This window comes from Myxocyprinus asiaticus, chromosome 17, assembly GCF_019703515.2.
Source record: "Myxocyprinus asiaticus isolate MX2 ecotype Aquarium Trade chromosome 17, UBuf_Myxa_2, whole genome shotgun sequence".
NCBI lineage: Eukaryota > Metazoa > Chordata > Actinopteri > Cypriniformes > Catostomidae > Myxocyprinus > Myxocyprinus asiaticus.
The window spans coordinates 25,223,333-25,250,883 of record NC_059360.1 but is presented as its reverse complement, the minus strand read 5'-3'; the positions used below and the strand labels follow the sequence as shown (position 1 = coordinate 25,250,883).

Sequence of the window (27,551 nt, the reverse complement as noted above, 5' to 3'; positions counted from 1 at the left end):
TTTGGGGTGACCTATCCCTTTAAGTTTGGTTGCTCTGGCTTAGCTGCAGGTCAGTCAACTTCTGCATACATTTATATCTATTGTTTTGTCATTTATTTTGTGAAATGCTTTGCTTGAAAAAGTGTACTTGTGCTATTTTTCATTAATATAAATGCCACCTAGTTTGATATTTTGTTATACAATGCAAAGACATTCATACATTTTTAAATGTGACTTAAGTGTCCTAATACTTTTAGGGACACTGTATCTCTGTGCAAACTGAATAAAATTTTAATTTGAACCCTCAAACTAAGAGTTCAATGACTAGGGGAGACAACATCCCTGTTGAAGGTAATGGTGTCAGGACTGAGACATGGTTTTAAATGGTCTTTGTTGTTTTAAGAAGGAAATAGGACAGTAACCTCCTGTGTGATGAGAGAAATCATCACGCCTAAGTACAATGAGTTTGACCTGATGTTTCTCCGACCCTCTTTGTTTTCTTAATTTAGTACAAAGCTCATAAGGGCCTTCTGGTCTAGATGGAGCAAACACACCCGCAGGTGACCTTATTCATTATTGTGATTAATTAATTTAGGCATAAATTAAATTGCATTTTATATGGCAAATGACAATGGCCATTAAGACATTTCATTGCATAATTGATAAGCAATTGGTTATATTATTCAGAGTATGGCATTTCCATTAATTATAACTCTTCAACAATGCAAATATTATCTTTTGCCATACAAAGGTATTACATAAAAAAAGCAAACAATTAAATTAGTATGCAAAATCGGTGTAAATCTATTTAGTAAGTTTTTGTTTTGCGATCATTTTGAATGAGATACTATTATTATTATTACATTTTTGCTAATTTTTCATTTATTACATACATTACTTAAATTATTGTACCACTATACAAGTGTATAATATACAGTATATCATTATCCATAGTCTATGATGAATGTTGATGACGTCACAAAACATATTGCTTTTGAAGGATGGGTTTTGCATTATATTTGTATAAATTTTAAATATTGTTTTAGCTGTCCAGTTACTACTGTTAGGCATTTTGCAGGGTGGCACATTTACAGTTGAATTCAGAAGTTTACATACACCTTAGCCAAATATATTTAAACTCAGTTTTCACAATTCCTGACATTTAATCATAGAAAACATTCCCTGTCTTAGGTCAGTTAGGATCACTACTTTATTTTAAGAGTGTGACATGTCAGAATAATAGTAGAGATAATTATTTCTTTCAGCTTTTATTTCTTTCATCACATTCCCAGTGGGTCAGAAGTTTACATACACATTTGGTAGCATTGCCTTTAAACTGTTTAACTTAGTCAAATGTTTTGGGTAGCCTTCCACACACTTCTCACAATAAGTTGCTGGAATTTTGGCCCATTCCCCCAGACAGAACTGGTGTAACTGAGTCAGGTTTGTAGGCCTCCTTGCTCGCACACGCTTTTTCAGTTCTGCCCACAAATTCAGATTTAGGTCAGGGCTTTGTGATGGCCACTCCAATACCTTGACTTTGTTGTCCTTAAGCCATTTTGCCACAACTTTGGAGGTATGCTTGGGGCCATTGTCCATTTGGAAGACCCATTTGGGACCGAGCTTTAACTTCCTGGCTGATGTCTTGAAATGTTGCTTCAATATATCCACATAATTTTCCTTCCTCGTGATGCCATCTATTTTGTGAAGTGCACCAGTCCCTCCTGCAGCAAAGCACCCACACAACATGATGCTGCCACCCGCATGCTTCACGGTTGGGAAGGTGTTCTTCGGCTTGCAAGTCTCATCCTTTTTCCTTCAAACATAACAATGGTCATTATGGCCAAAACATTTTTTGTTTCATCAAACCAGAGGACATTTCTCCAAAAAGTAAGATCTTTGTCCCCATGTGCACTTGCAAACTGTAGTCTGGCTTTTTTCTTGCAGTGGCTTCTTCCTTGCTGAGCAGCCTTTCGGGTTATATTGATATAGGACTTGTTTTACTGTGGATATAGATACTTGTCTACCTGTTTCCTCCAGCATCTTCACAAGGTCCTTTGCTGTTGTTCTGGGATTGATTTGCACATTTCGCACCAAACTACGTTCATCTCTAGGAGACAGAATGCATCTCCTTCCTGAGCGGTATGATGGCTGCATGGTCCCATGGTGTTTATACTTGCGTACTATTGTTTGTACAGATGAACATGGTACCTTCAGGCATTTGGAAATTACTTCCAAGGATGAACCAGACTTGTGGAGGTCCACAATTTTTTTCAGAGGTCTTTGCTGATTTCATTTGATTTTCCCATGATGTCAAGCAAAGAGGCACTGAGTTTGAAGGTAAGCCTTAAAATACATCCACAGGTACACCTCCAATTGACTCCAATTAGCCTATCAGAATCTAAATTAAGGCTTGACATCATTTTCTGGAATTTTCCAAGCTGCTTAAAGGCACAGTTAACTTAGTGTATGTAAACTTCTGACCCACTATAGTCAATTAAAAGTAAAACAATCTGTCTGAAAACAATTGTTGGATGTCATGCACAAAGTAGATGTCCTAAATGACTTGCCAAAACTATAGTTTGCTAATATGAAATCTGTGGAGTGGTTAAAAAATTAGTTTAAATGACTTCAACCTAAGTGTATGTAAACTTCTGACTTCTGCTGTAGCTAGTAATACACTAATTATATGTAATATAATTAATGCATTAGGTATCATGAACCAACAATGAAAAATATTTTTTTACAGCATTTATTAATCGTTGATAAATTGTGTTAATGAAAAAACAGTTAATATGTTAGTTCATAGTACATAAACTTATGTTAACATATGCAACTTGTATTGAAATTAACATTAACCAAGATTAATAAATGCTGTAAAAGTATTGTTCATTGTTAGTTCATGTTAACTAATGTTGTTAACAAATGTTAAAAAATGGAATCTTATTGTAAAGTGTTAGCAATAAATTCAAATAGCAACATAAACATTCAGAATTTTAAGTATAGTTATTATTAATTTTTGGACACCTCTCTATGGGTTGTGAGATGTTAACGTGGTACTCAGAGTTAGCGCCTAATTCTAGTTTATTCAGTGTGATGTTTAGCAGTTTGGTGGAGCGTATTTCTGCTGCTATTTGTTTTGTGCATATCCTGCAGTCCAGGATCTCACAACCTTTCTCACAGGCAAATCGCAACACAACAAAAGAGTATTGAACACATATGATCCTTCACCCTCTCCTATTACAATTCTGCTAACAAGGCAATACCTTTCAAAGGCACTGTATCCACAATTAGACCCTGAGAGAAAAAAGAGAGAGGGAGAGAGATATCATCTGTAATGTCAAATTACAATGCTGCCTTTCTCTCACCCTCCAACCCCCCCCCCCCCCCATTCTCCCTCTATCATCATTGCGGCCTCTCTTCCTATTCAAATTGAAATATCCAATGGAAATAAAGCAATAACCATTTCCCCCTCTTGGCGGATGAAGACAATAAATAAGGTGAGTTTCCCTCTAAGGCGCTGCCATCAGGATATAGCAGATACATAATGAAGTTATGAAAATCGGTGATGAGACAAATTGGGTCATACACATCTTTTTAATAAATGGCATACATAGATCACAAGCTCTCCACTGCCATTAATACAGAGGTAGCAGGAGAATAAAAGGACAGACTTTATTTTTTTCTGTTCCACTGTCTGAAATGGTAATAATTGAATGAAGTCTGCTTAGATAGGTTGTTACATTGCAGAAAATGTGAGAGTGAAGTTATGTGGCGCACTGGGGTCTTATGCAGGGCCCCATTATGGCATTAAGAGTCAATGATATAAATAAAGTTACCGTTTACAAACGCTGGGTAGCGGCACTTCTTTTGGCACCCCAAACAAGAACTGCTTTCAATGGGCGTCTCGTTCAAATTGAGCTGAAAATCCCCAATGTTTCAAAAAGATTATGGGAGATTTGGGCTTCCTTAAATTTTTTCAGGATCACTGGATCAGGACAAATATTTGACAAATTACAACGGATGTCATAAAATATCAATATATTGATTACTGATTGATTGTAATGCGAGAGGAGGATCTATGTGCAGTCTTTTTAATTAAAACTTAATTAAACATAAAAGAACTCAAAACACGACAACAGAACAAACCGTTACATCCATGAAAGGTTAACAACTGACAAAGACAGAGAGAACATTAGGGTAATATATACACAAGAACTAACAAGGTTAACAAGACACAGCTAGGATCAATCAAGGGGAACACAGAGAACTAATGATGGGTCATTCGTGAATGAGTCGGCTCTAAGAGGCGGCTCTTGTAGGTGAACGTTGGGAGCCGGCTCGCATATCAGAAGAGCTGAATCTATTTATAAAAATATAAAAAATTAGGATATTAATAATCAAAAGATTTAAATGAATAGAATTAACGAATTCAAAGAACGAATTAAAGAAATAAAATAATATAGGCCTAAATGCTCAAGCGCACACATTCGTTCTGACTGTCTGCTCAGACTAACAGCCTCACCTGTTGTTCCTGTCAATCAGACACGCAATGTCAACCAATGAACCAAAGATGCGTGAGGGAGGACGGAGCCAACTTATTATGTTGTTCAGATTGTATTCGTTTTGAATTGTTACATTTATATGCACTTTGTTTATATACATTAAAAAAGTTATACTTTAAATGCACATGTGCAATAGCATCCTTCTTTTTTACATTTATTTTAATTTGTGGGATGCTGCAGATTTGCAAATTGTTATTTATTTTTCTTTGATATGGTGCAATATTCTATTATGCTGTTCAGATTGTATTCGTTTTGAATGGTTAGATTTATATGCACTTTGTTTATATACATTAAAAAAAGATAAACTTTAAATGCAAATGCAAACCAATGCATTTTTAAATACATTGTGGTTAAGGTAGAGTATGATTTCATTTAATAATTTATTTAGAATTGTTTTAACACCAATCATAGTCAAACTATCGCAAACTGTTTTTTTAAAGAGCCGTTTGGGAGCCAAAAGTGCCGGCTCTTTTTGGTGAGCTGAGCCAAATGAGCTGGTTCACTGAAAAGAGCCGGAATGCCCATCACTACAGAGAACAGAGACGCAACAAAACAAAAACCAATCTTCAAACTAAAAGTCTTTATCCATTTAGAGACCTCTAGTGGCAACTAGGGAGAATGTCCCAAGTGTTTCATTGATTTAGGCATTGATTTATTAACATAAACTGACATATAATGCTGACATATAAATTAGAAGCCAAATTTGTGTGCTTTCCAACTCACTGTCTGTTTGCCTTCCATTTCATGTAGTCTGGCATAATAGCTTTGGGAAACTACAAGAGGGGGATATAACATTTACTGAACCAGTCACGGGTAAGAAAGGCACAGGTATCACACACACAGGATGAGCTAATGTGACGTAGCAGATGGCTGTCCAAAGTTACAAAGGTTTTGTACCTCTTCAAGAATGAACAAAGTGACGTTGATGAGTTTGCAGGTTAGAGTATGAAACTGGTGTAACTGCGCACACTGAACGATTTAGAAATGGCAATGTTTTTTATGCAATTTCTCTGTATATAGCCTTGAATAGTCATTCAAGCTGTCAAACAACAAAAACACATACTTGTAACAAAAAATTACATTGTGTAGGCTATATGAAAGATACATATACACAATATATCATCCAGTGATGGCTCGAGCAAATAATCTATGTCCTTTGATAATGATTTGGGTCGAATTTAATGGAAAACTATGCGAGTTGCACTCTGTAGCGCTGCCTCTGGAGGCAAGCTCGCTGTCTGTCAGTGGCGGTATGAAAAAGGCCTGAAAAAGGCATCAATCCCAAGCATTAAAATTACTGTATGATATTTCACGGATCACCATCAGCTCTTATAAGACCCATTTGCCCCACAGCTATGGTGGCCGAGAAGTGCACAACAACCAAATTAGCAAAGCAAAAAAAAAGCTGAAAACACAATGAAAATTAGCAACAACATAATGAAATAAAGCCACAACACAAAAAAAATAAAGCAACAACACAACGGAAAAGCCACAGGACAATGGAAATAAGCCACAACACAATGAACATAAGCCACAGCACAGCGAAATATATATATCTAAGCATTGTTTTTCTAAATCATGTGGCAGTCTGACTCAATGCATGAGAGATCTTGAGGGTGCTCAGAAGATGTAGAGAGCTGCTCGTCCCACTGCAAATCACTACAAGGGTTCCCTGGTCAATGCGTCACAAGAGAGCATTGACTGGGGAACTGAGCGTTTCCCCTATGCGCTTCGCCGTCCGAGTGGGGGCTACAGCCTGCATCCAGCCCATTTTCGCAGGAGCAGGACACCTTAAAAGAGCTGCTGGTATGCAAAAAATAGCTGCAGGTACCGTGATGTCATTTTCGCATCATTGGCCAGTACGGATTCGAGCAAATGTTGATGAAGTTATGGCATTAAGAGCTCTGATAGAAAACCAACCAGGTATTGGCCAGAGCACTTAAGGACAAATAAGCACAGCATTTTTATAGCTATTTTTATTGATAAATTTGTTGTGTTGTATCTTATTAATTTTGTCATGCTGTGGCTTAATTTCATTGTGTTTTATCTTATTTCCGTTGTGTTGTGGATTAATTTAGTTGTTTTGTGGCTTATTTCCATTCAGCTATTTTTTTCTTTGCTTTTTTTAATTATGTTGTGTACCCCTCGGCCACTGTACGCAGCCACTGTTATTATATTTGAACTTTTCAAAAACTCTTTTCCAAAACACAGCTGCTGTGGCAGAAATTAGGCCAAATATGATCAAATGATGATCTTATGAACATGACAACCATGGAAGATCTATCCTGACAAACCAGACCCTGTCTCGCCACACCACTGCAGCGTGTAGAGTACTAGCTTTTTGTGAATGGATATGCAAATAAAAATAATGTACTAATTCTAAAATTTGTATTTGCATTTATTTTCAATGCAGTAAGTACTGGTAACTTGTTCAATCTTAATCGACTATTTGCATATTAAATCTGTCAAATGTTATCATCTACTGTAGGCAAACCAATAATTTAAGCAGTTAAGGCACATATTACATGTCTGATGGTAGATTCAATTTTTATATGACACAGTTCTCAGACTTAAGAAGTGTGTTTAATGTGTGAGGATGTGTATTCAGCCTGTTACTTGTCCAACATCATAAAGTCCTATTGAACCTAGTTAACTGGTTTTGTCGATAGTTAAAAAAGAACCTACATATAATTCTTCACTTTAAACCACAGATATCCCGGTAACACTTTGTAACAAGGTTCAATTCATTAACATTAATTAATGCATTAGGTATCATGAACTGATAATGAACAGTATTTTTTTTCAGTAATTCACCCCTGCTTTCTTATGACAATGAACTGGTGTTGGGTTTTGTCACTGTCTAGATGACAGCTCAAATATGTATTCTCCTCGTGCCCCTCTCCGTCAATCTTTCTCACCACATGTGATCATTCAATAAAGTGATGACATTTTCAACCTGATGGAAAATGCGTTGGAGTGCTTCTGTCATCTCTCTTGGCCTAAAACAAAGTGTACATAAGTTTGGTTCCCTATTGCCCCTTAACTCTCTTACAGTCCTCTTCTCTCTCCTTCTATTCTCTTCTCGTCCTCTTGCATTGTCGTGTGGCATGGTGCCCTCTCCGGATAGTTCTTAAGTGATGGCGACGGGGCAACTAAAGATGAACCTCTAAAGGCTTTCACACAGATTGCTACAGGCCCAGGGTGGAGGCTGCTGGGAAGGATCTCATGTGGGTCTCTCGCTTTCTCTCTTTCTCCATTTTCCCAAGTCAAGAGGCGTTCAACACGGGGGTCAAACGCTGTAGAAATTTCTGCATGCTAAACAGGCTGGAAGAAGGTCGCTCTCTGCTTTTTCATACAATCCAATGAGACGGTCCAGTGTGGGTGCAGGAGTTGAGCATTAGCTCCTAAATCAAGGCCTGCTCCATTGCTCTGATCCCCTGGTTGCTCAACTGCAGCCAGAGGACACGCAAAGACAATAAGGACAAACAGCCAATGGCATGACAGGCGGAAGGGGCGTACTTTATGATTATATGGAAAACACTCAGTTGATTAATGCGCCCACACAGCGGATAGGGACAGCTTCTCAAATTTGACATACGGGTTGGTCAGATAAATCGCTGCAGTGTGAGATTTTTGAGGTGGACACTTTCTTTTTTAAATAGAGGTTACATTGCGTCTTTGGCGGGTTAAGGTTTGACATGTGTAACCTAAGTTTTAGTATAATGGTGAGGAATAATGAGACCTGAGATGTGTTTTGTCCTCTCAGAGAGAGCAAATGTCCACCACCTCATTAGCGTATCTCTCTGATAAAACATTGTAATATAAAAGGTGACGACCACCTTCACTGCTGTTCACGCCTCGTTAGTGTGTATGTGTGTAAGTGTGTGCGCTCCTTCCAAGGACGGGACCTAACAAGGGTGGAATGTATGTTTTTAAGCAGTCTATCTATTTGAACTACATTATTGTTACTTTTTTTAATTTACATTTAAAATTAAAATATAAATATATATATGTAATTCATCTATAAATATTTCTTATACTTACTGGATGTGGATACTGCGTGCACCCAGCACAGTAAGGACAGGGGGCTCTACATGAGTAGGAGGCAGCTGACCCGTAAACAGGGTGATCTGGGAACTGTTTGTGCAGCCTGCCTCAGTGCAGGCACTCAACAGCAATTTATGAGGAGTGAACACACCAACACCTGAAAATAAAAGATCCTTGATCAGTTTCACTCCAGAACAAACACGTATTACAATTTCACAGCAGTAATTAATACTTTCAGAAAAAGATGCAGAAAAGTTTGATTTTGTCATAACTTAATAATTATATTAATATTGACCTCAAAAGGGTCCAAAAGGGTCTGTAATTCTGTAATTGCAAAGGTAGTACTGTTTGAAATGAAAAGCAACAGAAAGCATAGTTGCATAATTATCTGTAATTACGTAACTAGCCTTTCTATTTCCGTTACTTATAAACCTACAGAGATCAGCCACTTCAAGTAATTTTAATATGAACTGAACTATAAGCTGTGATCTAATCTGTCTTACTGTAGTGTTTTTGCATGTTTGGCTTCTTTATGCTGTTGTTGTGATGATCAGCAAGCTCCTGGCTACCTTCTTCTCCATGATCTCAAAGGACACACACACTTGCACATGCACAAACACACGCATCAACTTATGCTTCCACATGGCTAGAATAATTTGTAAATCATTTGCACTGGGAAACCAGAGTCTCAAACACTGGCTGAGAGCGGCGTGTTTCAAAAGCTCCTCTTGATGGGAAGGAGGCTCTCTCCTTGAAGCGCCTGAGAGCAGTTTACTATCTGGGAAGGATAAACAAAAAAAGGTGCGAGATTCCAAAATCACAGCGGGGGCAGCGTTGAAGCTGAGCTAAGATATCCTGAAGGAAATTGGAATCCCAGATTTGAGCGTGGCACGGGCGAAGGGGAGGAAACATAGCTTCTTATCACATCAGACCTCTGCCTTTACAACGACCCACAATAAATATGGGATATCCCACCGAGCATACTGAAAATAACATCCTGCTGCAAAATGTGTCTTATGAGAAATGCCCCTCAAAGCCTTCAGTGCATTTTCTGCTTTAGCTTGGGTTGTAATACATATGTAGTCAGGCATATCTTTAGTCATTTCAGAGGGAAGCTCAGGTTGATCAGAGGGAAGGATATCACTCTCAGTTGTAAACAGAGACCCTGTTGTGGTGACTCTGAAGGTTTTATGTCTGCTTACACAAGACTTAATTTGATATGTGCTTAGGTATTGTACCCTGAGCCTGGACTGAAGACTGTGGCTTCAGAGTGACCTTTGTTTATGTGTGCTTGCATGGGACCAGCAATGAAATGGGAAATAGACTGATAATAAGGATCATGCTTTGATGAGAAGAACTGATCAACAGTGGTTGGTTGCTGCAATAAAATGATATCCCGATGCAATGACACCCCAATGATTACTCTTAGGCAAGCTATAATTTTCAATCTGGTTTTGGAATAAAGGTTTGTGTTCTCACTGATTTGTTGTTACCGTTATAAGAGCACAATTGATTTTTACTTGAACAACAAAAAAGATTATTTAAAAGCCATGAAACATTCAAGTTGTTTGAAAAATGAATCTATTGAAGGTGAGAGTTGATGCTGAAACACATAAAAGAAGTGCTGGGTAAATTACTTAAAAAGTAATGCACTACAGATTACTAACTGCTTCTATAAAATCATAATTAGATTACACTACTCATTACTTCATGAAAAAGAAATAACATAAGTAATTACATTAATTTTAAGTTACTTTTTAAAACCCCTACAAACACTTGTACAGAAAACCTAATTTTTCCTTATCCATTGACATACATAAGACATACACTAAACACCAAATGCTTCTCCCTTACAATGACTCGTTATGGGGTGCACACTCTTTAGCTGTCACAAAAATGCACATAGCCGTATGTATGAGCGTAATACATGCTTTAAATGCATTCCAGGTACATAGCATTATTTTATTTATATGTGTAACACAAATAACGTAATTGTAATAAGTCGAAAAGAGCAATTAGATTACAGTAGCAAACTATTTTAAAATTACATTATACACATTATATTACACTGATGGTTATCCTACCCTGCTCTATTAGTAGTAAAATGTGAAGACTACTAAATCGAATCAGACAAAAATACTATCACTAGTGTTAAATCAGATCAAACAAACCAGCTTGTTTGAAAAAATTTAACTCTTATCAAAGAGTTGAAATATATATATTTATATATAAAATCAGGTTTTCTCTCTCTCTCTCTCTCTCTCTCTCTCTCTCTTTTTAGAGCTTTGTAGGTTTTACCCACTGGCAAACTGTGGTAAGAAGGTTAAAGTCAAGGTTAAAAGGCAAGGTTAAAGAGCAAATAAAGGAATAGGATAGAGTTCCTCAAGTGACATTTGTTTAAAAAAATTGAACTTAAACAACAATAAATCGAACAGTTGGAACACAATCCACAATACTGTATATAGCCTAGAGACTACATACAATATATCGGGCATACCAAAAGCAAAAATGTAGTGCACAGCATACAGCATTACAGACCTAAAAAGGAGCATTGTTGCATTAAGCTGGGAATAGTAAAATATACTGTAAAAATACAATCATAGTCAGACCCAGTTACAATGTAAAAACAAGTAAAGGGTTAATACATTCCAGCCATTCGAGTATGCAAAGATAACACTCTATTTAGTGGAACTGCCTCATGTTACCAGATTTCATAATACTTTAAAATCTATAGCCTGAATTGAATCTTACTGATTTAAAACATGTCTTCCTATATGACCAAGAAATATATTTATTTATGTTAGTCTCAAGGTTTATTCGCTGCTTCAGATTTCCTTTCAATCCAGAAGTGCAAGTATGTGTGTGAGTGCTAGGAGGTGGGGGCTGACATTCTGAATGATTCATATCAGAGAAAATATACCTGTCCAGAGTGTAAATTGGCCTTTTGGGGGCTTCATATCATTTAGGCATGCCTCTCACCCCGGGTTAAACGGCGGCTGGAGCACTGGAGCCTTTTAATAAAACATCTCACAATGTTCGTGCATTACAGCCAGGAGCAGGGGCTGCTGCTACTGGCAGAAAGAGCAAACAGGAAAGAAAAAAAACAAAACAAAAAAAACAATGACTGGCTGTTGGCCTCGTCTCCACTGGCAAAATGAAATACAGCAATACAAGCGGCGTTCTTTAGAGGCAAGCATCTGCTCCACCTATTCAGTAGCAGAATTTTATTAAATCAAAAGGAACATGGACAGCCATTTCCCCAGTTCATTTCTGGTCACTGCTACCACCATGTCCCAGTTTTATTTATTAAATATAATAACATATATGACATTGCCTGCATTGCCAAATCAACAACTATTCAATATTCCACAACTTGGCATGCAGTGATTAACAACAGTAGGAACTAGGCAAGATGTTAGCCAATCACAACAGGGGCTATTTACATATAAAAGTCTTAAAAGGATTTTTCACCCAAAAATTTAAATTAACTCATTTACTCCCCTCATGCCATCCCAGATGTGTATGACTTCCTTTCTTCTGCTGAACACAAGTGAAGATTTTTAGAAGAATATCTTAGCTCTGTTGGTCTATACAGTGCAAGTGAATGGGTACATAAAGGCAGCATAAAAGTAATCCATATAACTCCAGTGGTTAAATCCATATCTTCAGAAGCAATATGATAAGTGCGGGTGAGAAACAGATCAATATTGGAGTCATTTTTTACTATATATCTCCACTTACACACATTCTTCTTCTTTTGTTTTTGGCGATTCACATTCTTAGTGCATATCACCACCTACTGGGCAGGAAGGAGAATTTATAATTAAAAAAAGACTTAAATACTGATCTGTTTCTCGCCCACACCTATCATATCACTTCTAAAGAGATGGATTTAACCACTGGAGTCTTATGGATTCCTTTCATTTTCATTTTTGGGTGAACTATTCCTTTAAAGGTACAGCAACAACAATAGACTGTTTAAAGCTGAAGTGAGTAATTTCAGCACTACTAGTGTCACCAAACAGAATTGCACAAATAATTACTGTTTTCAAACAGATTCCTGAACAACATGATCACACGGGAAGTCGGTATGTTGTTTCCGAGAGTTCCAGTACCCTAGGATTGGCTACATTATACAGACTCACCGACCAGCGGCATCTCCTAAAGACATTTTTGCATTGGCTCCAGCATGTTTACCTTCCCCTGTAGCGCAACCGCAAGTGTGTTGCTTCAGCAGCGTGGGAGACATGGAACATGTGTTGAAACCAGAAAGTAATCGCGTTCGCATAATCAGTGACGAGCACGTTTCAGAGGTCGCAATTTCCCCTCTAACATTACATTTTAACTCCACTGATGGTAACATTTAGGTTTTGGGGTTGAGTTAGGGGAATCAGTTTGTAAAATATGCATTCCTCTTCACTGTCTTACATCCTGTACAGCTGAAAACAACTTGTTTCACAAATCGCTTTTGGCGCCCCTCCATGGATATTTCACCCAGAAAATGGAGCTCACACGTGTTCATACGCCCAACAACACTTACCGCTTTGGCCACTGGGGGCAGTATTTAGAATTTTGGTGAGCATGGATTGATTTTAGCTGAAGAAAAGTCAATTTTCTGTTTCCAAGTTCATTATGAGATCATTCTGTCCAGAAAACTCCCCTCATCTTACATTGGTTGTACAAATAGATCCCCAAAGTTTTGGGCCCTTCCCCAAACTCACAACTGGTGAGACAAAATTTCTGCCCTAAACTCACACTGTTGGTTGAGCCAGTGTTGCTGTTTTGGGTTGGTTGGGTGGCTCAGACAAAGATAAGAACATATTGAAAGTGCCACAGTGTCACATTATTTACACTTTTAGGTGAAATCAAACTACAGATGGCTTACTTACTGTATTGTTGACTTTGCATATTAATATGGGATCATTTTAACATTGAAAACATTCAAAGAGAGGTGTAAAATTTAATTATTTTGGAGACACCTAAATTATTTTATGAAGACCATGTTTTTAGGTGCATCACTGGTTAAAATAAACTAAATATTACACAAGTGTAAAATATGGCTCTCTTAAAATTCAAGCTATAAACACTGTGCGCTATAAGTGTTAACTGACAGAAGGTTAACATTCACTCTGTATCAGGGCAGCTTCAGTCTGATTCTTGCATGTATGATATTTCAAAGTGTAGGGAGCCCGTATCATCAAAAATATTCCGCTGTCTCAAAGAGCTGCACCGTCTGGCTCCAATTTTCATCCTTACATTATGACAGTTTATCGCAGTTCAAAGAAACATCCCCTGGGCATGTGTGGGTTTCTCTTTCCTCTTTCAAACGCTAATCATTCTTTGTTTTCTTTTTGTATTCTTGCATTTAATGTGTAAACATGGATAGAGTGGAGCACCAAGAGTGTTGCACCTCCTGAAATAGTTAGTAAATGTAGTGAGCCACTGAATTTTGCATGTCTCAAGGCCTTAATGAATGAAGGGTGACAGATACAGTCAAAGCATACATGACCCTGACTGGACACTTTCCATTTAAGCAATTGATACTTGCAATAGCGAGTCTAGCATTTCAAGTCTTGCTTACCTGTGATATTGAAGCTAGTGCTGTTGCCTTGGTACACAACAGCATTATCTTTGTAGAGGATGTACTGGGTGATGATACCGTTAGGTTTGGGTGGAGGGTCCCAATGCACAGACAGAGAGCTGGGGTATGAAATCGCAGCAGGTGGTAAAACCTCCTCAGGAGCTATTAAAAATAGAGAATTATGAAAATGATCAATTTGTCAGATTGTTTAGATAAACTATGTAGTGAGTACCAAGATCTAGTTAAACAACAATATAAAGACATTTCATTAATAAGCTTAAAATAACATTTATTATATATTTTGGAAACTGAGACTCCCATAGATACACATTGATTTAAAAAAAGATGATGAAATGACTGAAAAGAAAGCAATGAACAATAAAAAAGGTACAAATGCTCTATTAGAAGTTGATTTCCGGTTGTGAGTGGCGCTCATGTAGTAGTGCGTGTTCGAGTCTTGCGTGCAACATTACTTTCCTCTTCTCTATAACTTGTAATAAAGCTATTGTATCTGTTTAATAAAAATGCAAAAGGCCCAAAAATAGAAATAAAACAACTAGAGCTGTCAAAATTAACTTTTTAACGCATGCAATTAATTTAAAATGTTTAACGCATGCTTGCTGTAGCAAAGTGGATAGCCACAGTCTCCTGGGTGATTAATATTGTGGAGGATGGGAGTTTAAGAGATTTAATGCCCATTGCAATGCATTAGGGTTGCAACTAACGATAATTTTGATAATCGACTAATCCTATGATTACTAGAACGATTATTCGACTATTCAGGCGATTATTGGAACGATTAATCATCAGCTCTAAACCGACTACTCAGGTTGTGCCTCGACTTAATAGGTTGTGTTAAACGTGCTCAATAACAATAAAAAGCACAAAATCATCTTTTAAAAATGCCTCTAAATGACATTCACTGAATTACAAGAAAAAAAAAAACTTGGATTTGTATTAAGTTTAATTCATTAAAAATAATCTTGTTATCAAGTGTTTTTGATCTAAAAATCTAAATGATTTAAAATCCTTAAAACAAGATACATTTACTTCATAAGCAACATATAAGATATTTAGACTTGCTTTCAGAGAATATATCATGAATACGTATTTTGTATATAAGTCTATTTTTTCACTTGTTCATACTTCTGCCAGTGCAGTAAATATATATTCTCTGAAAACAAGTCTAAAAATCTTATGTTGCTTCCAGGGGGGTGGACTGGGAAGAAAATTTGGCCAGGGATTTTACATAGAAACTGGCCCAAAAGTTGTTGAAGGGGGGGGGGGGGGGATGGAGGGGGGATAGGGTTTGCTGTCCTTTTCTGCATATCGCTGCCCCCTTCCGCATATCGTGGAGCTGTTTTGTGGCATGTTCTGCATAACGCGGCAGCCCATGTGGCCCCATTTCGCGGCCGGCCCACAAGGAAAGTCCCAGTTCTCCCAATGGCCAGTCCGCCACTGGTTGCTTCTCAGGTAAATGTATATTGTTTTAAGGATTTTTAGATATTTTAAAATATATTATATATTAAATATTATATTCAACATTCTCTGATATAGACTATATTGCCAAAAGTATTCGCTCATCTGCCTTTAGACGCATATGAACTTAAGTGACATCCCATTCTTAATCCATAGGGTTTAATATGATGTCGGCCCACCCTTTGCAGCTTCAACTCTTCTGGGAAGGCTTTCCACAAGGTGTAGGAGTGTGTTTATGGGAATTTTTGACCATTCTTCCAGAAGCGCATTTGTGAGGACAGACACTGATGTTGGACGAGAAGGCCTGGCTCGCAGTCTTCGCTCTAATTCATCCCAAAGGTGCTCTATCGGGTTGAGGTCAGGACTGTCAAGTTCTTCCACACCAGACTCGCTCATCCATGTCTTTATGGACCTTGCTTTGTGCACTGGTGTGCAGTCATGTTGGAACAGGAAGGGGCCATCCCCAAACTGTTCCCACAAAGTTGGGAGCATGGAATTGTCCAAAATCTCTTGGTATGCTGAAGCATTCAGAGTTCCTTTCACTGGAACTAAGGGGCCAAGCCCAGCTCCTGAAAAACAACCCCACACCATAATCCCCCCTCCACCAAACTTCACAGTTGGCACAATGCAGTCAGACAAGTACCATTCTCCTGGCAACCGCCAAACCCAGACTCGTCCATCAGATTGCCAGATGGAGAAGCATGATTCGTCACTCCAGAGAACGCGTCTCCACTGCTCTAGAGTCCAGTGGCGGCGTGCTTTACACCACTGCATCCGACGCTTTGCATTGCACTTGGTGATGTATGGCTTGGATGCAGCTGCTCGGCCATGGAAACCTATTCCATGAAGCTCTCTATGCACTGTTCTTGAGCTAATCTGAAGGCCACATGAACTTTGGAGGTCTGTAGCGACTGACTCTGCAGAAAGTTGGCGACCTCTGCGCACTATGCGCCTCAGCATCCGCTGACCCCGCTCTGTCATTTTACGTGGCCTACCACTTTGTGGCTGAGTTGCTGTCATTCCCAATCGCTTCCAGTTTGTTATAATACCATTGACAGTTGACAGTGGAATATTTAGTAGCGAGGAAATTTCACGACTGGACTTGTTGCACAGGTGGCATCCTATCACAGTACAATGCTGGAATTCACTGTGCTCCTGAGAGCGGCCCATTCTTTCACAAATGTTTGTAGAAGCAGTCTGCATGCCTAGGTGCTTCATTTTATACACCTGTGGCCATGGAAGTGATTGGAACACCTGAATTCAATTATTTGGATGGGTGAGCGAATACTTTTGGCAATATAGTGTATATATATATATATATGTGTGTGTGTGTGTGTGTGTGTGTGTATATATTCTGCAGTATAGCTCCTAAAGTAAATGTACGTAAGTTTTAGATATTTATATTGGAAAACAAACCAAAAAAGACAAATCAAAAACCTTTTCTTTTTTGCACTGTATATTGTGCTAAGACTACATTCTCTCACCTTTTTGTTAATTTAGATCCATCTTTAACTCACAAAAAAAAAAAAAAAAAAACCTCTCTCTTCTTAATAGGGCTTTGTATCACCGATTTTCTGCATGATAAGATACACACTGTGACACATATATATTATTATTCACTATGTCGCGACCCATTATTTTATAATCCAGCTGTAGCAAGCACGCAAAGGACGAGCGTCTCCGTGCAAGAGTGTCTATCAGTCAGGAGAAGTTTGAAACTCTCTCACGCTGTTTTTCACACGACTCATATAAACAACTCTGACTGCACAGAAAAATGCCAGTTTCGGAGTTTGTGATTATTTACATAACCTGCTTCCTTATTTATTTTAACTTCAATAAAGGATGCATTAAAGGTATAATGCTGAGGTGTTTCATTTTTAGATGCTCTGACAGGCACTTTTGATTAAGCGGAACACCAGGTATGGCTCCGCTTTATTTCACATCAGGACGACACTGCTTCTGTATTTACTTATTTTGTATTTTTGTATTAGAATTCCCTCATACTTAGCGATCTACATCACCTTTTAGGCTGTTTGGAAAATTTGGAGTGCATCTGGACTGTGAGCTGTGTTTTCTTCCTCTCCTCAATCAGGCGCGAGCTGCAGTGCTGTCCTCGCATGCCATTATTAGAGTTTCATATGATCTTATGTTGCTTTAAATGAGATCAAACGACTATGCGACAATGACCATTTTTTCATTTTTTGGCGACGTTATCGATAACGTCGACTAACTGTTTCAGCCCTAAAATGAATATGCAACCTATGTGGGGAATAGTTATTTCAATTAGTCAACCTCCCACTTAGACTTTGGGAAACATTGAATGTCACTTGAATTGGTGCTATTTGACTGCATTTCTGTCTTTATACTGTGGAAAGCTTTGTTTGGAAAATGTCAATTAAGCATTATATTAGCCCCTGTATAATAATAATTCCTTACATTTATATAGCACTTTTCTAGGCAATCAACGCACTTTACATTGTATAGGGGGAATCTCCTCAACACCCACCAGTGTGCAGCATCCACCTGGATGATGCGACAGCAGCAATAGTGTGCCAGAATACCCACCACACACTAGCTATTGGTGGATAGGAGAGTAGAGTGATGTAGCCAATTCAGGGATGGGGATTATTAGCAGGCCATGATTGATGAGGGCCAATGGGGAGAATATTTTTGGCCAGGTTATACCCCTACTCATTATGAGAAGTGCCCTGGGATTTGTAATGACCACAGACAGTCAGGATCTCAGTTTAACGTCTCATCTGAAAGACGGTGCTTTTTACACTATAGTGTCCCTGTCACTATACTGGGGCATTAGGACCCACACAGAACGCAGGGTGAGCACCCCCCTGCTGGCCTCCCTAATACCACTTCCAGCAGCAACCTTAGTTTTCCCCAGGAGGTTTGGCCAGGCTCAACCCTGCTTAGCTTTAGTGGGCAACCAGGCGAGAGCTGCAGGGTGATATGGCTGCTGACATGTATGTGGCATGAAGCGATGTTAAAATTTCTTTCATGGAGAATCGATACAGTAATTTGGGTTTTGTAATCAAGTCCACATCAGATTGATTTTTTCACTCCACAATGACCTTTAATGTCATACTATCCTTTAAACAAGGCTATTTAGCCCAACTTAGATTAATGAATGGCCTGGAAACGGTATCTGCATTTTTAACCGTCTGGACTCCCTGCCAAAAGAGAGTAATCCAACGATATCAGCTTGAAACAAAGATCATTTTATTTGGGAACGACCCAATTTTTGCAATCAGACAGAGAAAATAATTGCTGCTGACAATTAATCTGTCTTTATTCTTGCTGTTTCATGTAGGAAAAAGGCGCTCAGTCAATAGACATGACATTTTTTTCTCTGACTGAGGAAGAGGGCTCTTTGTCTTGCCTGTGTGGTCAGACAGATGTGAAGGCAATAAAGAATGAGCCTGTAAGAGTTGAAAGAGAGAGAGAAATGATGTTTGCCGCTGTGTGCTCACACCGCAGAGCGGGCCACACTGGATTTAGCAGGAACAGTGGAAATGGGGCGCTTGATACTCGATTTCTTACATTCAGTGCCACAATCAATTCTTTTTAGCCCGAACTGTCTTTAGATTTACTTCTCTGCTTGAGTGAAATGAAGAAGCTTTCATTAATCTTTCAGATGCCTTACATTAATGACAAGGCTCTTGCATGAACAATGTAACAGCAATTAAAAAGCCCATTAATCTGCATTACAGCTATTAAATATGCATGTCATTAAAGGGGAGAGAGTTCATTGCCGCACTTACCCCTATTCCTAAAGCCACTCTCTTAAAAATGTGAATAAGAGCAAGATGAGAATAATAGAAAAATAAAATAAAATGGAGCAATTACAGCCTGGCATTGCACGTTGCCATTAAATTAGTTTGGAGTTTTCAAGCAAATGGCTCGCCACTATTAGAGCACCTCTCGTCGGTTTTATTATTCATCGAAGAAATGTGGGAGTCAGGACCTTCCAAATGACTTTACCCTCTTGTGGAGTGTTGAAGCTGGTGGCGAGCGGGCTCTCGCTGCACCCGGCCTGAGTGCATGCCGTTAGGGTAATACTGTAGCTGCTAAAAGGAGCCAAGCCACTTAAAATGCCTGCAAAAGAGGAGAGAAGGAAAGAGTGTGTGAGAGAGAGCAAGAGGCAAATGTCATTCTTTTTTTCTTCCATATTTCAAAAAGTGTGCCTTCCCAACTCGGCTTCCTAAAGACTTAATGCAATGGCTTTTCAAACATGGCATAATATAACCATCACTTCTGATAATAGGTCTGGTTTTAAAAAGGTCTTTATTATCAAACACTAATATCTCCTATTAATCAGAGAGATGGAAGGTGATGTGGGCCTTTGCTATTTGGGACACTAATGATGTTATTTAAAGTATAAAGAGGCTGATGCTATTTAAAGGGGCTTCTTGCTCGCTACAAACGTCACTCTGCAGACCTGCTTTGATCAATATGATATTGACTTCAACATTTTCAAAAACAGCCACTAAAGAGAACATGTTAGAAGTGCTGATTTAAAGCAGTTCACTAAGGATTGTGAGCACACTATTTTTTAAAGTCTTGACTATAAGGCATTTAGGCAAGATTTGCAGTGAATAAAGATAAATTCCAGTCTGTTCCTCACACAAAGCTATCATATGTCTTCAGAAGACTTGGAATGCAAGTCATATGGCCAATTTTATTATGCATTTATGGGCTTTTTGTCATTTTTGCAGCTTGACAGCCTCTTGTCCTACTTTTATTGAATGGAAGAGAGCTGCTCAGACATTATGCTAAACTTTTCCTTTAGTATTCCATGGAAGAAAGTCACATGGGTTTGGTATGGTATTTCATTCAACTGTGGGTGAACGAACACTTTAGGATTTAGAAAGCCAAAAAAAAAAAAAAAAAAAAAACAACAACAACTGTCAAACCTCATACAGGACACTATTCATAATCAAGCTCCAAAAAGGAGCTATTTAGATTTATACTATTTAGATGTATAATTTAAAATAGATACCCTCAGCAAGTACAGATTTTGAGTGTTAAAAACCAGGATTTTCTTTTAATTTGTCTTGCAAAATAAAGGCAGGATCCTTTTAATGGGGTGTATGAGTGATTCTTTGGCTAGCGGCCACTGAAGCTTCGTCGCAGACAGATCACTGTCAGTGTTGGAAGGTAAACACCCCAGCCGAGCCATAATAGGCCAGGTAAGTGTAACATTTTTTTGGTCAGACGTCTTTTAATTCAATTAAGAGCCTGACCCACTCTCCTCTCGTTACCCAGTCATTTGCTTTTGGAGTTTTTATCTGCTGTGTAATTCTGTTTTTCGTGTCACGGCTATCATAAATTAGTGCGCCGTAGGCTTGCGCAGGTTGTAGCGTGCCAAAATCGAGGCAGATAAAAGGTCTTCTTGTTTCGTTTTGCCCAGAAACAGAATGTAGCTGCTCTGATTGGTCATGTGAAGACATAATCTTTGTTTCGAGATCCTCATTTGTTCATTGAAGAATGTTTAAGTAACTAAGCAGATTTTCAGGCCGTAAACTTGCAATGTCACATTCGTAGGCAACCAAGGGTGTACAAAGTCCTGAGAAATTATGCTTCAGTTTAAGTATGGCTCCTCCGTCAACATTTCCCTCAATTAAAAGTCAAAGTATCTAACCAAAACATATTTGAGTGAAAGTAGAAAAGTTTCCACTATTAATTGTATTTAAGAATTCAAAAGTAACAAGTAAAAATTTTTTAAGCTTTAGAAATTCAATGAAGAAATGGAGTATGGACAGTGGAGATTTTCTCAAATTTACTGTGTCAAGAAACCTTTTAAATCACAATCTTTCTCAATGAGCGTATTTACATTCATGTTCTTACACGATTATGCTTAAGTCGACAACGCGTGTGTAAATGCAATAAACGGCATCCCTTTATTGTGTAAGGTCATAAACGGCGTAAGAATAAACCGGTCTACATAGGTAGATTTTTGCCCATTCTGCTGATTTCACATGGCATGTAAACACCTTTACCGGTGTTCTCACCAGCATATCCAATGTGTGCACGTGTTGAGCGCATGTCTCTTCACGGTTTGACGTCAAAAGCAGAAAATAACGCGATTATTTCAAGTCTCATTAAAACACAGTTTTCTCGCTTTGTCAGATTTTTTAAATAAGCTGATTTTTGGAAGTAATCAGCGTCTTGGTGTGCATGTAAACATGCTCAATGTCATGACTATGTAATGCCCTTGGACACACCAGGTGTTAAACTGAAACCAACATTACTTCAGTAATGAAGTACAATTACTCAAGTACTTTACACCCCTGTGCAACACTGTATTGACCACTAACTGTCATACACATTATTAAATATGATTCTTCTTGTTTTTTGCTGCTAAAAGTGTGGCTAGATAGATTATGGGTCATTTTGTACAGGTTACAGTCAGCTAATGTTAGTAAATTCTCCGGTTAACTTGTTTAAAAGGCGTTAGAGCTGAGCTCCAGGCATACGCCGCGGCCCTTACCTGTCAGGTGCTGAGAGTGGGGGAAAGTGGCGTTGATTGGGGCCGAGGAGGGACGGTCCCGGCTGTACGCTTTCAGTACGTACTTCTCAATTACACCTCTGACCTCTGCCGGCTCCTCCCAGCTCACCTCCATGCTGGAACCATTTACACTCCCAACTCTGGAGGGAGGCAGCACACTTTGTGGAACTGTATGGGAAATAATAGGTGAGAGAGAAAGAGAGGAGAGAGAGAGGCAAAGTAAAGGGGAGGAGATGAAGGAGAGAGTGTGAGAATCCAATTGGGAAGGAGAGAAAGTGTGTGTCAGGATAAGAAAAGCAGCACACACATTCTTCACTTTTAATAGACACAGTAAATCATATCTAACCATTAGCATAAATACAATTTATTAGAGATGTAACTTTTTCAGCACTGATTTAATATGACTGTACATCCAGCGTTCATTCCGGGTATATATTTTACAACCATCTAGCGATGGCTCGCTTTCTCTCCAGGATTCACATTTTAGGAGGCATAAATAAAACAGTCAAACATATGCAGAAATGCAACAAGCATCATTTATGATGTGTCACAGAGTACAGAATCTCTTTAACACTCGTTTATACAGTCAAAACAAGCCACATATCAGATGTTTGTGTGATATGTCCACCGGTGGAACACTAGGCTGACCTATAATATATATACAAATTTAAGCAGAAAGTCTTGTGATTCATCATATGCAACAACAGGGCTGACATTACAAATTACAGAGGTGTTTTAAACTAATACAACTGGTATTGAATGGCAGAAAATAAATGTGAAACTGTAAAGAGAGCAGAATAGAAACCTTCCGAGTATTACTCTGAAAGAACCAATGTAAAAATTAAAGTAATGAACTTAAGGAATAATGTTCGTGTTGAAACCCTGCATAATAGTAATAGTAAAAAAAAAGATTTCAAGTTAAAAATACACAGTCATAACCATTCAAATGTGGCAATACAAAACATGAATTGTCCATTGTAGCTTGAAAACTCGAATATGTGTTTTGTGCCATTTAATGCTTAACTAGGCATATATAAATTGTAATAAATAAAGCCATTTAACCACTTCTTAGTTTAAATAAGGACACAATAAGCTCTCTCTTTCTTTCTCTTTCTCCTCCATAAGGCTTTTACATCTGTTATAAGGTGGTGTTTGTGATGTACACTCTTACCAAGAGCTTCACATTAAGCTATCACCAAACACCATCTAGTCTCCTTGACTGTTACATATATTGTACAGATAAGAATAAAATGGGTTGGCCTGAAAACTATGACACAAACAAATATCAGTATGGAACCTGAGGTGCTGGCTAAGGTGTAAGCCTTTTGTCCCAGGTGAGAGAGAAAGAGAGTGTTTATTTGTGTGCTCAGCAAAAACAAAAAAACAAAAAAATAAAAACAAGTATAGGTTGTAGCCAGAAAATAATGTACAGTATATTTATGGAAACATACATTTTATATGTAACTTCTGTGCAGTACAACATTTAACCCCATTAAGGGGTAGCTGTTCATACACAACCTTCCAGTCTCAAACTGGACCCTAGTAGAACCCTAAACTTTTAGAGTACATCCAGTGAGATTCAAGGCCAGTACTGACATTTGACCTTGCTTTTCTGATACAGTATAATACTACACTAGTGAGTTGACATTATGTCACTCTAAAACACAGTCCATCTGTCCTACCTGTATCTCTGCTGCGACCCCGCTGCCATGGACCGGCTGTCCAACCACCTTCTCCCGATGCCATCACTCTGTACAAATACTCTGTTCACAAAGGGAGACTCAAATTACTCAGAGAAAAAGATGTGAATTGAATTTGCTTTCTTGCTAATCCTCACATTTAATCATGTCAACAAGACTCACTATATAGATGAAATTACTGTTTAGAAACAAACGCCTGGTGGGCGCAAATTCCAGGTTCTTCAGGCACCACGGAAAAGAGCTAGTTTATTTTTGCACTTCATTCAAAATGAACCTAAAATTATCAAAAATGTGCTGTATGTGGGTTTGAAACACCTCGTTTCCAAAAGGACTGGAGATTAGTGAAGACCGTGTAAAGCGTACGTCACCATCATTTAACCTTCCTATTGCGTTCGGAATCTGCATACACCCTTTGCATTTGCAGGTCATTTTTGACCCTGTGAAAATCAAGCTTTTAAATCATTCATAACCCAATGGTTTTCATTTAAAACTATATTGTAAGCCATTAATGAGTTCTTAACTGTTCATACATGTAAAAAGATTGATCTTTTTGCAATGTTAACTGACAAATATAAAAGTAATTACTTAATATGCCATGTTTGTTTTTTGTTTTTTTGTTTTTTTAAATAATAAAATCTAGAAATTCCTTGACATTTCAAAATATACATTAACTACAGCAAAACCTGTGTGGTAGACATCTTTTTTTAATCAACATTTCAGTTATATTTTATCTAAATATAACTTAATATGCTATTTATTTTAACATCTATTGTGAGAATTACTAGCAATTTAAATCATTATTACTCAAAACAACTTGGTGGTCAAAAGTTATGAAACCAACTTATTTATTTTTTTTTTTTTTTCAACTAAACATCATCAAAACAGCTGTACGAGTCAAGTACACTAACTATGTTTTTAAGCCAAATCTATTTTATTTACTTGCATGAACTGCTCAATGTTGATGTGTGAGTATGCTGTAAGCTGGTTTGGCATCGGATGGCTGCAGAATAAAATGTGGACATTTTTGTCTTTCAAGCCCTATTTAGACTAATGTGTGCATGAACAAAATGTTGCCGTTGTATCTTTGAATTTGTTTATTTGTTATGTTTGTTACATCTGTCATGTCTGTTTTGTACAGGAATGTATGTGTGTCTGTGTGTGACTGTACGTGTATGTGTGTGGGCATGTGTGTAAACAAGATGCAATCCCAGTGAGAGACAAAAACAAGGGTGAGAGAGTATGGGAAAGTGGCTAAATGTAAGTGAAGTGTTTCTATGAAAAAATCTAATTAATAGATGTACAAAAAAAAAATCTACATAATATCATGTGTAAAGCAACAATTGATGCCAGGGTCAAAATTGACCAGTGAACGTACAAGATGTAAAAAAAATGTTTTTTAAATGGTTATATCTCTTAAACAATTTTATTACAAATCTAAAAAAAAAAAAAAAAAGTCAAGTCTTGACAAAGTCATAAAGTTTGGGTCCCGTACTAAAAATTATGTGGTATTTTAAAATTATTATCTACATCTCCGGGTCAAAAATGACCGAATGCAATAGTAGGGTTAATCTACACTGAAAACAGAGGCATTTCAGTGAATATTTCTCTTTGTGATGTGTAACCCCTACAGACTGGCTCACAGTGAGTCTAGTGAGCAAATACACAAACTGTTTCTCGCTCCATCTCCGTCACTCACTCTGAGATAACTCTGCTATATTTGTCCATGTGCATTAGCCAAGGTGCAGTTCTCAACAGTTTTGCAGTACTGCTGATGAAGAGGACAGTGGTAGCTGTTTTAGATTTGACCTCTCTGCGCCCCTGGTGTCGTGTCTGCATCCATTGCTAGGGTGGACATAATATCTTGTTTTTCTGTTTGGTCTTTACAATAACAAACCCCGAGCAGAGAGGACAAATCAGGCCAAACAATCGCCTGACACAGAGACAAGGAAGGCAACACTAGGCCAAAATAGCCGCGGGTCAATGAGGCTTGGCTAGCACACCGGTGGGGATGCGCTTGGGAAAGGGGGTGGATGCAGCTTTTACCCGTGAAGGGCTGCAGTGTCAGGTCCTCTGCGCTCCTGTCTCTGCCCGTGTATACCAGAATGGAGTCGTTTCCCCTGCAGTTAACACTGGTGTCAGCTGACAGGCATCCATCCAGATTGACTCTGACAGCACTGCTGGACACGGCCGCCAAGCTTACGACAGGCCCGCGTGCGAATCTAACATCCCTGATGCAGCCACCAAAACCTGCAGAGCGGCAGGGAGGAGGGTGAGAGAGAGGCAGAAAAAGAGAAATGAGCAAAAGAGAGAGAAAGATGTCAGAGTCAAATCCTGAACTAGCCGATTTATTTGAAACTACAAAAACTGCCAGGAAGCTCTAGATAAATAAGAGTACAGAGATGAGCACAAATGAAGCTGGATGGGTAGATGGGAAAAGAGAGATTTCACTAGAATCACATTTACCTAACATAAACTTAAAATGTACTTAATACTAATTGTATTTTTTCATATTTAAAATGTTTTAATATTTAATATTTTTATTAATTCTAATTAATTATATTAAATTTTTGATCTTTCTGCCACTCTTTATTCAGAGCACATCAGAGAGAGGACAGGAAATGATGGACAGAAGGCAGAGGAGGGAGGAATAAGATCAGTGAATGTTGCGAGTCGGATTCAAACCCGAATCACCCGAATGAACACCATAGTTCAACATGTTGGAGCATGTGTGCTACATGCTCGGCCACAGCTAGGACAAAATTCTAAATATTCCCAATACAATAATAAGCATACTGCTTAAAATACTGCATCACAGTGTGGTGTAAGTGTGGCACAGTGTGTCTCTCACCATGCAGAAGGCTATGTTTTTTCAGGGCTGGGTGCAGTACTCTGGGTGGGACTCCACCCAGATACATTGGAGACGTGATGGTCAGAGGGCCGCCCATGGCCTTTCGTTCCTGCTCATAAACATCATTGAGACCAGCGCTGGCTAATGCCCCTCTCTTCAGCACACTCAAAGTGTTCCAGCCTCCATCACAGTAGGACAGGCCCACCCATACACTCAGCTCTACCATCTGCTCACCCCAACGCAACACCCAGAAGAGAACTCCACCCTGAAGCTCTGCCTAAACGTGACAAACACACACAAACAACATTTGCACACAATATCCAAAGCAGACAAAGCTAACACTGCCAATAATGTTTTGGGGAAATGTACACGCATTGTTTACATTTAAGCAAACTCACCAAAATAAAATCTTTCCCATCAATATTGTAGGCGAAAAATAGCAGTGCATTTAGCTGATCAGTTCTGAACTCAAATGATATTTCAAAGTAATCTCCACCAGTGAAAATTTCAGGCTTGACTTTCAGAAACCCTGAACATGAGAAATGAAAGAAATACTCTTTTTAGAGATCTCAAAATCAACTTTAGAGTTTTTATTTGTAGATTATGTGAATGAAGTCTAACTACCATGTCCTAGGAAATACGCCCCATGTTCAGAGGCAGCGGGACAGCCCTCCCAACTTTCATAGGTCTCATGCTTTTCTAGTGATAAGTCCCAGTCAAGCGGTTCCCACACATCAGAGGTGCCACTGGATTTCTGCACCAGCACATCTCTCAAACACCCAGCAAACCCCTGCTGCACCAGCTTTGCTGAACCTGCATACAGTAAACAACC

The 27,551-nt window shown here is 38.4% G+C and overlaps 1 protein-coding gene across 1 annotated transcript in view; it reads right to left on the bottom strand.

The window, feature by feature from the left end:
* Positions 1–27,551, bottom strand: part of ush2a (Usher syndrome 2A (autosomal recessive, mild)) — a 344,744-nt gene that overhangs the window by 175,326 nt on the left and 141,867 nt on the right. Inside the window, exons 24-32 of the mRNA XM_051723371.1 lie at positions 27,344–27,532; positions 27,118–27,248; positions 26,720–26,996; positions 25,915–26,118; positions 23,854–23,934; positions 22,154–22,339; positions 19,645–19,758; positions 14,173–14,334; positions 8,589–8,748 (exon numbers count right to left, since the gene is read on the bottom strand). Coding sequence (XP_051579331.1) covers positions 8,589–8,748; positions 14,173–14,334; positions 19,645–19,758; positions 22,154–22,339; positions 23,854–23,934; positions 25,915–26,118; positions 26,720–26,996; positions 27,118–27,248; positions 27,344–27,532 — 1,504 coding nt within the window. The remainder of the gene's footprint in view (positions 1–8,588; positions 8,749–14,172; positions 14,335–19,644; positions 19,759–22,153; positions 22,340–23,853; positions 23,935–25,914; positions 26,119–26,719; positions 26,997–27,117; positions 27,249–27,343; positions 27,533–27,551) is intronic.